This window comes from Rousettus aegyptiacus, unplaced genomic scaffold (assembly GCF_014176215.1).
Source record: "Rousettus aegyptiacus isolate mRouAeg1 unplaced genomic scaffold, mRouAeg1.p scaffold_m13_p_8, whole genome shotgun sequence".
Taxonomy (NCBI): domain Eukaryota; kingdom Metazoa; phylum Chordata; class Mammalia; order Chiroptera; family Pteropodidae; genus Rousettus; species Rousettus aegyptiacus.
Window position 1 is genome coordinate 103,454,496 of NW_023416311.1, and position 16,287 is coordinate 103,470,782.

Sequence of the window (16,287 nt, forward strand, 5' to 3'; positions counted from 1 at the left end):
CATCGATACACCACGTTTTGTTTATCCATTCATTAGCCGATGGACGTTTGGGTTGTTCCTACTTTAAGGTACCCTCACAGCAGCTTCTTACCTGGTCTCCCTGATTCTTGTACCTACCCTCTTCCACCTGATTCTATGCAGGACCTTTAGAATCCGTTCTGTAGCCGATTTTTACCTTGAACGTCTTCAAAGATACATAACCGTATAGAAATTCTTCGTAGCATATATATGGGATTATTTTCTCTGTCTAATGCAGCCTAATTGTTTTTTCTTCACCGTTTTTCTTAGCTGTCTCTTATTCGCACCAGCCATAGCCCTGCCCCCCACTCAGTAATAGCCAGGAAGGTGTCTTTCTGCGCTTTTCTGCACATGCGTGTCGGGACATCTATATTCATGCACGTACACATAAACAGGGAGTATGTTTTCATTGGTGGGGTCATGGTTCATTTCACAAAAGTGAGATTACGTACTTCTCTATGCCTTGTGAAAGGCCTGAGGGTCAATTGGTCCATTTTTAACTGGGTCTTATTTTTTAATGCTGTGTAACATTTCACGACATATGTGATATCAGAGTATGCCCAGTTTCCGGATTTGCCCTTGCCGACAAGGGGTCCTTCTATGGCACAGGTCAGTCTCACCCCATCGAACAGTGGCCAGCAAGGTTGAGCGCAGTGTCCACCAGCTGTCCAGGTCCCTCCCCTCCTCCCCCCATTCCGCCTCAGACCACCGAACACGCCAGGGTCTTTTTCAGCCCCTTAGCTCTGTGTGGGATGGCTCATCCACGCCAGCGTTAAGTAGCATTTGTAAGAGCCCAAACCCTGGGTCAGACCTGGGTTCGGATTCGTGAGCCGCCCGTACCCTCCTCAGTACTTGTCTCTCTCCTCTGTTCCCAGGGAAGTTCATTCTAATCTTTAATATGGCTTCGTATTAGCGTTCTACTATGTAAGTAGTGATGTTTGGCATACCGGCCACCCTCCCTAATTTCAGGGTTCTTGGCAGCAAAATCCAGCCCCTCCGAGGCTATGCAGTGCATGGGGCCAGGGGCTCATGGGAAAGCACTTCCTCTCAATTTGCTGTGAACCCAAAATTGTTGTTTAAAAAAAAAAGTCTTAAAAAAACTGTGGTGACAGTAAAAAAAAAAAAAAAAAAAAAGCGGCTACCAGGGGCTGGGGGAGGCGGAGGAGACCGGGCAGCGCCCCGAGGGTTTCTAGGGCGGCGACACTGAACTCGGTGTGACTCTGTGATGGTGGCCACGTGTCAATATGCATTCATCAAAACAGACTGCACAACAGGCGTGAGCCCTGGTGTAAACTCCAGACTCTGGGTGACAACGGTGTGTCGGTATCAGTTACAGCGAACGCACCGCCCCGGTAGTGGATGTTAAAGAAGATCTAGCCCCCACCTTTTAAAAAAATCCTCCTTTCCCACGGATCATGGGACCTTGCACACAGTAGGTGTTTCATAATTTAATGTTCTGTAAGTGGATCGCGGCCAGACTCCTGTGACTATAATTGCCCTGGTTTATGCCCTGCTTTCCTGCCCAAATCCACTCTTCTTGTCACCATCGAAACGTCGCTCTTGGTGCACCGCAGGCAGATGGGCTTTTGTGGGACTGAACCCCAGTTCTGGAAAACTAGTGAGGACCAGAGCGCGCGCCAGCAAGGTTTTGAAGGGCAGCGAAAGTTTGTGACTTGTCCAGCCTCCAGCTGTGTCATCTTCGACCACTGCATTCATCAGAAAACAAAGTGGAAACTCAAAAGAGAACCCCTGTGGAAATACAGGTTAACCCCGTCGTGACTGCAGCTGGAGGCCCCTCTGGCAACAGCCTCCCTGCAAATCCCCCGTCCTCCTCCGAAAATTTCTGCGAAGGGGTTAGAAGCACAATCGCAGCGGACGCCAGGAAAAAGCGGCCGCTTCTGGTAGCTCTCTCCCGCCCCTCCATCGTCCCCCCTCCCTGAGCTGCATGAAATCCTACAACCACACCACACTAATTAGCCCGAGAAGGGAAGGGGTTGCCATGGCGACCAAGCACTTTTTAAAGCACGGGAATGGTGTTCATTATTGTTCAGTGTCTTTAGCTGTGGCAAAAAAGGTCAGTGTGGCAGTTCTTTTCCATATGAATTTTGGCCCCAGAGCCAAACCGAAGGTGGAAGATGGTAAGTGTGGCCGAGCGGCCAGTCATATTTGTCAGAATGTTTTAATAACGAGTGCGGGGCTAGGGAATTGTGTGAACTTTGTTAACTAGAGACTGGAAGAAAAGTTAAGTAGCCAGGGAAAACGGTATGGGTCAGGAATGGTGAAAACTTGAAGAGAGAGTTCGAGAGTTTTTTCATTTAAAAAGTTTTGAAGCTTGAAACGATGACATATTAAATTAGCAGGTTTCTCTGTGGGTTTAACTGAGTGGACTGAGTCTGATGCTTTGTTATTTGTCATTTGTGTTGTGTTCGCTTTATACCAGTCTTTGTAGGTTGCTGCTGGTCAGGTTATATTCCCAAATAAATACAACAAGCATTTTAGCCAAATGCTGTCAGAACAGTTGCCTCTTCCTTAATCCAAATATCGAGGTGGAAGAGTAACCAAGGGTAATTTTGTTTTCATATTTTTATGTCCTTCCTACTTTTCTAAGTATATTTAAAGTAATAAGAACTAAAAATCTGTGAGCCGCGATTCTTGGGAATGTTTGCCCTAATTTGTCAGCTGTACTGCTGAGTAAAGACAATTTGGCCGGTGTTTGTAAAAGAAATTTGCCTGCTAGAGATGAGGGCAACTATCTATTCCATCAAAAGCGGTAAGGGAGATTTGCAGAGCATTCTTTCAATTTAGTTTTTGCAGGGTTGGAAAGGTACAGAATAACATGGCTTTTCAGCCTAATTTTTTGTCAGTGACTAAATGCATTTTCATGGCTTGCAAATTTAAGCTACTCTCTCTCTCTCTCTTTTTTTTTTTTTTTTGTTTTGCACTGTTTAACAATGTACTTATGTCCTATGGCACTGTTTTTTTCATCCATTTTATACACTGCTGCGTAGGATAACAAAATACAAATTAATTAAAGGGATTGGCCATTTAAATTAAAAAACAAGTCACTGCCCAGAGCTGTGAATGGGAACTGGCCTACTTCGGGGCCTCGGTCTGAAAGACTCATTGTCCGGTCAGCAGTGGCTGTTTGTTCGGCAGCTGAGTGGATGAGAGGATGCATTGCGGAACGTTAAGTCCCGGTTTGATTTCCTCCGTCTTTCATTTGCATGTTCTCTGAGATTCATTTATTTAGTGATCATGGTATGGAACGTTCCATAAATGCGATATTTGACAAGAAAGAGACCAAAATGAAAAAGAATCTTCATTTGCTCCCCTTCTCTCCCAAACCTCACTGGGTCATTGTATTCTTTAGCTAAAAAAAAAAAAAAAAAAAAAAAAAAAAGTCTTTAAATGCCTTGAAATTGAAGTTTAAAAAGTAAATGAAGTGATATTTGTATGGCACTTTAGATTTTTCGGTGGTACAGTTACGATATTTGTCAAACAGTCAAAACTCGAACATGGATATTCATATCAAGGCATTGTTGGCTTCTTAAGATACAATGCGTTGTGATAGTTAAGAAAATGATTTTGATAAATTTACAAATGAAGTGTTGTGGTGGCTGGAACTTGTTTCCAAAAAAAAATTCCAGGGCAGGGGAAGTGGGCCGTCCGGAGATGGGGCAGGGTCGACGGGGTGGTGGCTGCTGAAGCCAGGTGCTGGGTATGTGGGTTCATTTTGTATTGTGTATTTTTGTGTAGGTTGTGCGTGCGCGCGTGCACGTATAGAACTGTGTGCGCGTCGCCTTGCTAACCTCTCGGCGCTGTGCGTGTTTCAGATGCCAGACCACTTCGACCAGGCGGTCGTGCTGAACCAGCTGCGGTACTCCGGGATGCTGGAGACCGTGAGGATCCGCAAAGCGGGCTATGCGGTCCGGAGACCCTTTCAGGATTTTTACAAAAGGCAAGACCAGCGCCTGCGTACATCCTCTTTCTCTTCCGAGGGATGGGGGGAAAGAGGGAGTGACGGCAAAACGTGAGCCTGACGCCTCGTTGCAGGTATAAAGTGCTGCTGAGGAGCGAGGCCGTGCCTGAGGACAGCAAGGGGAGGTGCGCGGCTCTGCTGCAGCTGCACGACCCCTCCCGCGGCGAGTGGCAGCTGGGCAAGACCAAGGTACGGCGCGCGGAGGGACGGCCGCCCCCAGGCCCTGGCCGGCGCTGGCCGCGGGGCCGCCCGCCAGCCGCGTTTAACTTTGGGCTGATACTCAGAGGATCGTGCCTGCCGTAGGCTTTTGTCTTCCAGACAGTTCACATGTTACATGAAGTCCTCGACTTTTCAGGGACTCCGTGTTTGTCGGGGACGCATCGAAACATCAGATCCTAAGTGTTTCTATGTGTGTGTTCATTCGGGTGGCCAACTCGGGGCGGGGGACGTGCCGTGTAGCCCCCCGTGTCTGCAAAGGTGGCTCCCCTCTTACTCTGTCCTTACATGGTGGGGGGCAGAGTGAGCTCTGTGGTCTATTCCTGTAAAGGTACTAAATACCAAATACCGTCCGAATACCATGACTTTGGGGCTAGGGTTTCAAAAGGTTTGGGTGGGGGCACAGCTGATATTCAGTCCCTAACTGACCAGTGCAAGGTCAGCAACAAGTGTTTAGGCAGCACCTCATCCTTCAGGTCTCGACCTAGATGTTGACCTTGACAGGAATCTTTCTCAACATTCCTGACTGTGTGCCACAGTCATAAAGCAGAAGGAAAAATCGAAAGAGGGGAGCCGCCGCTCCCCCCCCCCGGCCGCCCTCAGCCTCTCCATGGGGAAGGTGCTAGAATCTCCTGCATGACCTGTTCAGACTGGCCCCCCAACCTCTTTAGAAATGCTCGTCCAGCAGATAGGGTCTCTTGCCTTCCAAATGTCGTGTTTAAGCCGGCCAAGTCAGACCCAGGCCCATGTTTAATTCGCCGACCACATCACTGCCACATTGCAGACGCTGGGAACTTCTCTACCAGAAGGCCCAGATGTTCATCAGATGGTAATGGCTCTAAATACCTTCTGGCAGCAATACTGACCAAAACACAGGCTGGCGTAGTGTTTTACAAAATGCTTGGGAACACAGAGCAAGAATAGGTAAGGCCATGACTCACGTGTGGTAGATAGAATTCTTTATTTGCTTTTTTGCCCAAATGTCTTGATAGAGTCTGGAAAAATGTGCCATCAAGAGAACATAATGCATCATTTTAGGCCAGAATGACTCACAGGAGCGTGCATTTAAAAGTCATGAGAGAGAGGGTACCATTTAGCACACCCTCCCCACTGCAACCAAAATGCCCTCATGCTGACGGTTAAGAGAAAAGCATGAAAATATTTGGCACTAGTTTTTTAGGGAAAATTCAGAATTTCCTATGCACGTGTTAAATTCGAAAGTGCATAATTAAAAGCTACCTTGATGGAGCATCAACATTTTTTAAAAAATCAGGAATTTCGATGCGAAGTGCCAATTATCAGACACCCTTATCTGGTTTTGAAAAGCATGAGATTAAGGAGCCTGTTCCGAGAAACAGGTCAGCAAAAAAGCTGTAATCTATTTAGTCCCAATTCTTGTATTCTTGCGATGGCTAAACTGAGATGTAGCTTAACTGGTTTAATTTTAATTTCAAACTCAGTTTGCAGAATTATTTTATTAATATCTGTTTTTTTATATACGTTAAAGTGTTTGAGGCCCAGATATTCTGATTGTAATCACTTGATGGGCATAAAGAGGGTTTTTATGTGATGAAGTTAGTATTTTACAAACTTCTTCTTTTTCTTTCCTTCCTACCTCCCTTTCTTTGTTTAAAAATTTATGTTCTTTTTTTTCTTTTTTAATATAGGGAGTACCTCTGTGTCTCTTGTTAATGAAATAAGGATTCACAAACTTTGATGGCAATGTCACAATCCTTTCATATCTGTTGAATCTAATAACAACCCTGAAATGGGGCTTATATAGCCTTTTTGTTTTTTTTTTTTTTGTTCTAGTAATATATTTTTACTACATATCTTAATCTGTGACAGATGGAAAGTTTTTTAAAAAGGTAGGCAACAAAAGATTGAACAAGTCGAACTACATGAAACTAAAAAGCTTTTGCAATAGGAAAGAAAATCAGCAAAATGAAAAGGCAACCTGCCGAATGGGAGGAAGTATTTGCAAATCTTCTATCTAATAGGGGTTAATATCCAAAATTAATATAAAGAGCTATATACAGCTCAATAGCAAAAGAACAAACAATCCAGCTTAAAACATAGGTGAAAGATCTGAATAGACATTTTTCAAAAAAAGACAGACAGACAGGTGGCCAACAGGTACAGGAAAAGATGTTTAGCATCACTAATCATCAGAGAAATGCAAAAACCACAATGAGATACCACCGCGCACCAGTCAGAGTGGGTGTTACCAAGAAGACAAGAACTAGCATGCCGGCAAGGGTGCGAAAAAGAGGGAACCTTGGTGCACTGTTGGTGGGACTGTAAGCTGGTATAGCCACTACGGAAAGCAGTATGGAGGTTCCTCAAAAAAAAAAAAAAAATTAGAAATGTAACTACCCTGTGATCCAGCAATTCCACTTCTGAGTATCTGAAGAAAAAGAAAACACTGACTCGGAAAGATATACACATGTTCATTGCATCATTATTCACAATAGCCAAGATAGGGAAACACCTAAGTGTTCATTAACGGATGAGTAAAGGAATTATGATGCACGTGCACACACATACACGCGCACCAAAATATTATTCAGCCAGGAGAATGGAATCTTGTCATTTGCGACAACATGGATGAACCTCATGTTGAGTGAAAGAAATAAAATAAGTCGGCGAGAGGAGGACAAATACTGTCATCTCTTATGTGGAATCTAAATCACAGGGGTGAAGAGCCCAACCCATAGATAGAGAACAGATCGGTGGTCGCCAGAGGCAGCAGGTAGAGGGGGTGGGCAAAATGGGCGAAGGTCGCCGAAAGGTACAAACTTCCAGTTATAATTAAGTCACGGGGATGTGATGTGTAGATCGGTGACCATAGCTAACGATACTGTATTACATATTGAAAGTTGCAAAGAAAGTAGATCTTAAAAGTTCTCATAGTAAGAAAAACAATTTGTACCTCCATATGATGACAGATGTTAACTAGACTTACTGCGGTGATCATTTTGCAGTATGTATTGAGGCTCGGGACAGGCCACCCCAAAATATGCCACAGTGATGCATCGATATTTTGTATTCGAGTTACTTGAGAAATAGCTGGTGTATAAAAGAGGCGCCCTGACCCTCCACTTCCTCCTGAAAGCAGGAAATGGACCTCCCAGCGAAAGTGTCCTCCCCATCCTGGGGGCAGAGGCATCCTCGTCATGAGATAGAGAATCAAGGCTGACGAAGCCGCGTGAACAAACTTTGTTACAGCAGTCGTTAGCTACGCCAAACACAAACCCCTTTGTTTTGTCTAATCTTCACAGATTATTGTTTCTATGTCTAAAAGTGGTACATGAGCAGCCTGCTTCTTTTAATCTGTCTAGTGTCCATTTAATTGTTAGACCAGGCAAAAGAACTGAGAAGGGTAGGGGGCAAATTTTTCTTCCTTCGCAATACAAATATCAAGTCATTATGATGGTCAACCGAAACTAATATAATGTTATGTGTTAATTATACCTCGATTAAAAAAATAAGTAAATAAAAACAGTGGCCCTTCCCCACAGGGAGTTTGAGAAGCACTGTGCTAGAAAGCACAGCTGTGTGCGTTTAGAGCAAACCTGAGAGAACCTCCCCCCACCCCCCCCTCACTCCCCCACCCCCCAAAAAAGATGTCTCTGACCCAGACAGCGGTACCTGCCTTCTGCCAACCGCATTCTTTGGTTCTGACATGGTGCGCCTTCCTGGGCAGGTCTTCCTTCGAGAATCCTTGGAGCAGAAACTGGAGAAGCGGCGGGAAGAGGAAGTTACCCGGGCGGCCATGGTGATCCGGGCCCACGTCCTGGGTTACCTGGCACGGTAAGGAGTGCCGTGGGGGAGGACGGCTTCCCTGGCAGGAGCCCGCAGGTAGCCCCGGGTCGATGGCTTTTGCTTAAAATAGACCCGGACGGAGGGCTGGGACCGGGCCAAGGAGAGTCCCAGGTCAGTGCTCTGGTGATGGCAGAAGCCGGGTTAGCTTGATAGGTAAGAACCTAAGAAAGGGGGCTCTGGGGATCTCAGAGCAGTGGCAGTAGGGGACCGTGCCGAGATATTTAAATGGTGTACCTACTTCATCTTCATCGCGTACGGAAGCCGGAGGCAACCTGGCCGTTGCCTTTGGCCTTTTGGCCGTCGACATGGGCGTTCTCTCACCGGGTCCACAGAGGCCCTCTCTGTCTCCGGTGTCTGCTGACTGAGGCAGCTTATCATGTGCCCTTGTGTTCCTTCTGCCTCCGAGGACCAACGTGCCACGTGGAGCTCCGTGCCATGAAATTTTCCTTAATACTAAGCCGTCTTGCTCTGGCGAATTTTTTTTTTTCTTATAAAAAACAGGAGAATATATCAGATCTCTTTGAGCCCTGTTTACAGCCAGCTTCCTGCCAAAGCTTTTCAAAGTCAGCATTAGGGGTTACGTGTTTATTTAGCCAAGATATGATAGGGTTCTGGCTTTAGTTTTGTTCGTTGTTGTTCTCTTGTTTTTCTTCTGTTTTGTTGTGCTCAGAGGGGCCTCCCCTTCACTCCCCTTTGTATGATGAGAGTATCTTCCAAAACTAGGTCTTGTTCTCATGTCCTACAGCATTAAGAAACCCACTTGGAGAGCTTGAAACCTCATTACCTCAACAGTTATTCTGTTGTGCTGTGTTTTTGTTTTCATTTTCAGAAAGCAATACAGGAAGGTCCTTGACTGTGTGGTGATAATTCAGAAGAATTACAGAGCGTTCCTTCTGAGGAGGAGATTTTTGCACCTGAAAAAAGCAGCCATCGTGTTCCAGAAGCAGCTCAGGGGTCAGACTGCTCGGAGAGTTTACAGGCGGATGCTGGCTGAGAAACGGAAGGAAGAGGAAAAGAGGAAATGGGAAGAAGAAGAAAAGAGGAGACGGGAGGAGGAGGAAAGGTACAGCACACCTGCCTCTCTTTCTGGGGTGAAACGGAGGGACACCTTCGGAGTTCTATGCTCTATATCCATCCTTGCAGCGAGAACTCCCAGTGGATGGCGCCAGACCTACCGCTGGAAACATGAACTTCCGGTGGCTCAAATATAAAATTCCTTGGCAGCATCGAAGACTCACTTCTGTGTGTGTTTTTATTCATGCACAAGACAAGTCTCTTGCCAAGGGAAGAGGCTCCATCCCCCGTGCTTTTTAAGTTCTCTTTAGCAAAGCATTTTTTTTAAAAAAGTTAGCTCGCTCTGAAAAGTGGTTCTAGGATTTTTTTCATTGTGCTTTTTTTTTTTTTTTCTTCACTGTCTCTTTTCTTTACTATCTTTAGAGAAAGAGAGAAGGCACGGAAAGAAGCCGAGCTCCGCGCCCAGCAGGTAAAGAATGCTGTGACAATGTGGCGTCTCGCCTGTCCCCTTCCTGCCCACTTCAAACGCTTTGACTCAGGATTCAAAACTGAAAACATGAATCTGTAGGAAGGAGAATGTTAGCGGAAATGTTAATTATGGAATTTATTTTTTAGTTTTTTTATTTATTTATTTATTATGGCGATATTGCTGAATAAAATTACAGGTTTCAAGTTAGGATGCAACTTCTAACCCATTGCAATTGGGTGAAAATTAGTGAATGTCTAAGATCTTAGAGCGAATCAGGACAGTGTAATTTCTCTAAACGCATATAGCCACTGTATTAGTTTGCTCAGGCTGCCAGAGCAAATTAAACAACAGAAAATGACTTTCTCATAATTCTGCAGTCTAGAGGTCCAAGGGCAAGATGCGGGGAGGTTTGGTTTCTTCCGAGGCCTCTCTCCTTAGCTTCCAGGCGGCCACCTTCGTGCCATGTGCTCACGTGGTCTCGCACCTGCGTGCATCCCTGGTGCCTGTGTGTCCCAGTCTCCCAGTACAGGACACCAGCCAGCCTGGATTGGGGGCCGCACCTCACGGCTTCATTCTAACTTGATCACCTTGTTAAAGGCCCCCCACAGACACATTCTGTGGCACTAGGGTTTGAGGCTTCAACATAGCAATTTGGGGGTGGGGGCACAATTGGGCCCCAAACAACCGCAGCTCATGGTTCTTCGGGGCCGAGGAGGAGTGATGCCTGTGCTCGTGGTGGAGACATTTCCCGACGTCTTCCTTCCTCTCCTGCCCAGGAGGAGGCGGCGCGGAAGCAGCGGGAGCTGGAGGCCTTGCAGAGGAGCCAGAGGGAGGCGGAGCTGAGCCGGGAACTGGAGAAGCAGAAGGAAAACAAACAGGTGGAAGAGATCCTCCGCCTGGAGAAAGAGATCGAGGACCTGCAGCGCATGAAGGAGCGGCAGGAGCTGTCCTTGACCGAGGCCTCCCTGCAGAAGCTGCAGCAGCTGCGGGACGAGGAGCTCAGGAGGCTGGAGGACGAAGCCTGCCGGGCTGCCCAGGAGTTCCTGGAGTCGCTCAACTTCGACGAGATCGACGAGTGCGTCCGCCACATCGAGCGCTCGCTGTCGGCGGGCAGCGAGCCTTCGGGCGAGCCGGGCGGCGTCGCCGAGACGGCGAGCGGGGAGAAGCCCAGCTTCAACTTGAGCCAGCCCTGCCCCGAGGAGGAGGTCGACGAGGGCTTCGAGGCCGACGACGATGCCTTCAAGGACTCGCCCAACCCGAGCGAGCACGGCCACTCGGACCAGCGCACGAGTGGCATCCGGACCAGCGACGAGTCCTCGGAGGAGGACCCGTACATGAACGACACGGTGGTGCCCACCAGCCCCAGCGGCGACAGCACCGTGCTCCTGGCGCCGTCCGAGCAGGGCTCGCCGGGCGGGGAGCCCACCTACTGCATGCCCCAAAGCGCCACGGGCCAGCCCGCCCCGGAGGGCGACTACGACCTCGACCAGGACGCCTACGAGGACGGCGCCGGCACCTCGGGCAGCAGCGTGACCTTCTCCAACTCCTGCAGTAGCCAGTGGTCCCCAGACTACCGCTGCTCCGTGGGGACCTACAACAGCTCCGGGGCCTACCGGTTTAGCTCGGAAGGGGCGCAGTCCTCGGTGAGTACCACCACCCCGGGCCTGCCTCGCCCCTGCGGCCGCGGGGCTCGGCGACATCCACGCCGCCTTGCACCAGCCCTCGGCTGAAGACTCCCGCGCAAACCGTGCCCAAGGTTTCAGGGTCAGGCTCTCCCAGTCGACCCCAAACCCCTTTCTCGCCCCAAAAGCAACCGCATCAGGGAACAGAACTTTGATGACGCGCCTGCTCGGAGTTAAACACAAAGCCCGGAGCTGCGTTGTGCCCAAAGCCTAAGAAAACTGGCCTTTTTAATGGAGAATTTGCCTGTGTCTGCCCTGGCGTTGGCAGCGGGTTGGGAGGTGAGGCCCACCTTGGCTGGAACTAGAAATGCCAAGGGTGTTTCGGAGACTTTTCCTTACATTAGCTGCACAACCCACACCCCAGGCTGAGCTGTCCTGCCCTGGCTGAAAAGGAGGCATCTTTAAGGGCTTAAACGTGCCCTCTCCAGCTTCCGGATTTGTTGGTCATTTACTTTTTATTTTTTCCCATCGTCCACTGCCTTGACTTTCTAACACTTGAAGGTATTTTTAGCCTAGTAATCTAAAGGGAATTAGGGCTCAGTTTTTTAAAAATTATACCTTTAAACGGCAGTGTTGTTTTTAGAATAGATAGTTTTTTGTGTTAAAGTATGTCAGGTGTTTTATGTATCGATGCAACGGGCCATTTGACCTTAAAAGGCGGTGTTCTGTAATTATGAAGTTTCGACAGCCACGCCGTTGTGTTACGAGTGGGCAGGTTGCTTCTTCGTCCATATTTATTTTCCGTGTCGGTAGACGCTGGCCACGTTCACGGCTTGTTCTCCTGTTTTCTCGTTCCCCGTTGGCTCGCTCTCCTTGTGCAGTTTGAAGACAGCGAAGAGGACTTTGACTCGAGGTTCGACACGGACGACGAACTCTCCTACCGGCGGGACTCCGTGTACAGCTGCGTCACGCTGCCTTACTTCCACAGCTTCCTGTACATGAAAGGTGGGTCCTGTGGCCACCCGGCGCCCGGGTCGGGGACGTCACCCGGCCCCTGCCCCTCGCCTCGTGCTAGGTCCTCGTGGCAGGATGGCGCGGGTGACAGGGTCCCACCCGGAAGAACGTCGCCTTCACCCCCGTCGGCTGGCGCAGTGCTAGGACAGGGTTTACGACCACTGCCACCATCGTCAGTCCCTACCCTCTCGGTCGTCTCCCCCCTTCCTAACCAGCCCCCCCCCCACGCTCACTTCTCTCTGTCTTTCTCACACGTGCACCATACAACCCGCACGTGCGCCGCTGCTGGCGTTGGTGCAGCCCCTTGTAACGGTCAGCTGCGTCGTCCCCTCCCCGGGAGCGTTAGAGAACCTAGAAGGATGTTCCGCATGTGGAGGAAAGGAAAGCGCTGAGAGGGCCACGCCTGTGCGGGCGGCACCTCCCGTCTGCCCCACGCCTGATGAGAATTAAAGCTGGACATTTTGCTCGCTATTGAGCTTCGAATGCACTGGCTGGGGCCTTCCTCCCTGGGGTCTTTGGAGCGTGTTCCTTTCGGAAAGTGCTCAGGACCGCGTACACATGCCTCGTTCGTGTTCTCGACGGCTCTGAATCAGGGACGCGGGCCATGAGAAACCACACTCATCGGGTTCTGGTAGGAGTTTTACGTGGCTCACCAGCAGCGGTGACCGTCCTGCTCCCCACATGGCCCTACCCCGGATGCGGGCTAAGAGGCCGGAGCTCGGGGCTGCAGTGGGGACGACAAGAGCCATTGTCCCCAGAGGGTGTCCTTCGCTCCGCTGCCCTTTCCTTTCTCTCCTTTTCCTGTTTCCCCGGAACCAAGTGTGTCTTCTCTGCCCCCCTTTCTTCACTCCCCACTGCCACCTTTCTTCGCTCGCGTTTCCTTTTCTTCCCCCATGAAAAGCTTTCATATTCCCTTTCTCTGTTTCTTTGGGGTTTTTTTGTTTTTTTTTGTTTTGTTTTGTTTTTTTGCCTCTGCTTCCTTCTTCAATCGGCATATTTGTCATTTTTCATATCTATTGTCCTCCTTAATATTTTCTTTCTGTTCTTCACTTCCTTTTCATCTGATTTCTTTCTTTTCTTTTCTTTGCTTCTCCTTTCTTTTTCTTTCTTTTCCTCTCCTCTTCTCTTTTCTCTTTCGCTACTTCTGCTTCTCGTCTTTAACATCAGCTTAGCTACACACATTCGTCATCTGCTTTTCAATGTTCCGCCGTTCTCAGCCTCAGATCCCCAAGGTGCTCACGGAAGCCACGCCACGCCAGGTGTGTTTTAGGGAGGGTCTTCCTATTGCCCGAAGTCACTGGTTGGTGGAAATTTTTATAGGAGTGTTGGAATGAAAAAGATGGAGAAATTCTAACCAAGTTACCTAGCTAACATCAGAACACTTGATAAAGGAAAAAATGTTATCATAAATCAAAACCTAATAATCCAGTAAGTATCTAATGTAGCATTTTAGGATTTTCTCCTGCATTTTTCAGAACAAGTATGAGCTTTTTATTAATATATTTCTCCTCCCCATCATTAATTTTAGTTCTTAAGATAGCTTTAAAATTGCTTATGATATCACTCTTATTTAAAATATATGCCACTGACTTAGTGCATATTTGTCTGATATAAACAAATGAGATTAGGGAAAAAAGTAAAGATAATTCAAAGCACATTTCACAATTAAAGCATTAACAAGCTCAAGAAGGTAAGTGACTTTTTGGCAAACTCTTTCAAAAAGTTATTGTGTAAATGCATCATTTAATCTTTGATAAAAGTCTTAAAATTGTGACAAAATTCTTCAGCGAAACCAATGATAAAATCCAACCACCGGATTATATTTTATGAGCATAAATGAATTTTCACCAGCCTAATAGCCTACTACAGGTTTTTGCAGTTGGTAAATTAATAGCATCGATGAAATTCTTTAAGAGAGCACCCGGAATTAGAGCGGGAGGGATGGGAGTGAGTCCCATTAATAACGTGCGAGCAACAGAGTGAGTCTGTGGTGATGGCTGTGGCGATGACAGCCCTTCTGTGTCTTAGAAACTGTGAATAGCCTTTATCATTTAAAGAAGATAAGATAATGCAGTGGCTTTGTATTACAGTTTCCTCTGGGCTCCTTTTGAGAAACCCAGATTAAAGTCACAAATCAAAAAGAAACAAAAAGTTTCCGGTAGTCCTTGGCAGGTTTCTTGTTAGGAAACAGCCCTGGAGCTTGGTGTGATCACAGACTCTTCGGCCAGGTGAGCTGGCCGTAGGAGACAAGGCAGCTGTTTATATCGTTCAATGAAGCCATATCTTGCTCGAAGAGTATTAGAAATGTTTTTTGTCTTGTAAAAGATGGCATCTGTGTATCCTCGTCTCCTTGTCTAATTTCTCTCAACCAAAAAAGTTTCCCGCTAAAAATATGACAGCTTACTTCTCATTTTTTTTTAGGTCTAATTACAATTTAGTTTGGAGTCTTACTGTTTCATATTCAGAATCGTATGCATTATACATATAAATCATTTTCATATGATGATGAAAAGATGTGTTTATCCACATGTTTAAATGGAAGTTAGGGTTTATTGCTATACTGCAAAATCGCTCATCGGTCACGTTCCCCACATTGACCAAGAATGGGTAAACTTTGACGGGCGTTTGAAGATAGGCATACAGGAAGCGTCCTGGCCCGGGGCTCTTGACTCTTTGCAGGGTGAGAGTGTGTCAGTTCATTACTTGTCCTTTCTCTTAGCTCCTCGCCTAGATTTCTCAGCCCAGTGAGTAGGTGCTGCTCTGGATAAAAGGGACAACATTCTTGTATCATCCAGCCAAGCTAGTGTAATATCTGTCCTGCGTCCCCCGGACACAAGCCGGTGGCGCCGTCATCCTCCATTGAGGGGTTTCTGAGGCCGGGTCACTTGGGGCTGGGAGTGGGCTGAACCTTAAGACCCTCCCCTTCTTGTCGTCTTCGATTTGACGGGCTTTTCTCAACCCCCCCCCCCCCCGTCTCGGGGGAACAGGTGGCTTAATGAACTCCTGGAAACGGCGCTGGTGCGTCCTCAAGGACGAGACCTTCCTGTGGTTCCGGTCGAAGCAGGAGGCCCTCAAGCAGGGCTGGCTGCACAAGAAGGGCGGCGGCTCGTCCACGCTGTCCCGGCGGAACTGGAAGAAGCGCTGGTTCGTCCTCCGCCAGTCCAGGCTCATGTACTTTGAAAACGACAGTGAGGAGAAGCTCAAGGGCACCGTGGAAGTCCGGACGGCAAGGTACGTGGGTGCTGCCTGGGTGCGGCCCAGTCGCATGGTGCTCGGGAGGCTTGACGCTTGGCATCGACGCCCACAAAGCTAGCGGGCGCGAGTCCTTTGAAGCCGTGGACGGGTCGGTGAGGGAGCGAGTCCTGATCATTCACTTCAGTTGATTGAATTATTAGGAAGCTGGGGAAACGGCTTCACCTGTGCACGATTCACTTTCCGTGGTTACATTCAGACATTTCCTCTTGTGTGTAAGGTGCCAGCGAGCCCCCTGGAAACGTGACCGGTTGCACGCAGGAGTCCTGGCGTGCATGGTGAATGGCTGGTTGGGAATCTTTTTATCTTTTTTTTTTGGTCAGTCAACCTGTCACTTTTCAATTCTTCCCACACGCCCAGCTCTGCTAAATTGGGAGCGAACTGCAAATATCGACACACAACTGATATATAGTATTATATTAGTTTCAGGTACGCAACAAAAGGGTTTGATAGTTGTATTGCAAGACGGTCGTCAGCACACAGTTAAAATTATTTTTCTTGTGATGAGACCTTTTATCTTCCTGAGCAGCTTCAAATATGCAATAATGTGGTACAGTGTTATTAATTAATCACCGCTCTATACATCACGTCCCCGTGACCGACTTATTTTATAACTGGAAGTTTGTGCCTTTTGATCCTCCGTACCCACTTTCTTGTACGTTTTTACTGCCCTTCCCCTGTGAGGCGTGTTTTGAAATGGACCATTGGTCTCCAGCCTGCGCTGCGTACATAGCCATCTTCGTTCCCAGTCACGAGAGGGACAGAACTGGTCCCTGAACCCAACATGATTCCTTTTTCTGCCACCCTCTTGGAGAAGCAAAGTGTGTGAAGGCCTGTTATTTTTGTTAAAAAGTAAGGTTTTCAAAAAGGTGTTAGAG

At 47.8% G+C, this 16,287-nt stretch overlaps 1 protein-coding gene across 3 annotated transcripts in view; it reads left to right on the top strand.

Moving 5' to 3' along the window:
- MYO10 (myosin X) overlaps nt 1-16,287 on the top strand; it is a 185,252-nt gene that overhangs the window by 147,863 nt on the left and 21,102 nt on the right. For all 3 annotated transcript variants that reach the window (XM_016118956.2, XM_016118958.2, XM_016118955.2), the window contains 8 exons: nt 3,852-3,976; nt 4,072-4,186; nt 7,920-8,026; nt 8,868-9,101; nt 9,476-9,521; nt 10,298-11,164; nt 12,025-12,148; nt 15,145-15,388. In XM_016118956.2, coding sequence (XP_015974442.2) covers nt 3,852-3,976; nt 4,072-4,186; nt 7,920-8,026; nt 8,868-9,101; nt 9,476-9,521; nt 10,298-11,164; nt 12,025-12,148; nt 15,145-15,388 — 1,862 coding nt within the window. The remainder of the gene's footprint in view (nt 1-3,851; nt 3,977-4,071; nt 4,187-7,919; nt 8,027-8,867; nt 9,102-9,475; nt 9,522-10,297; nt 11,165-12,024; nt 12,149-15,144; nt 15,389-16,287) is intronic.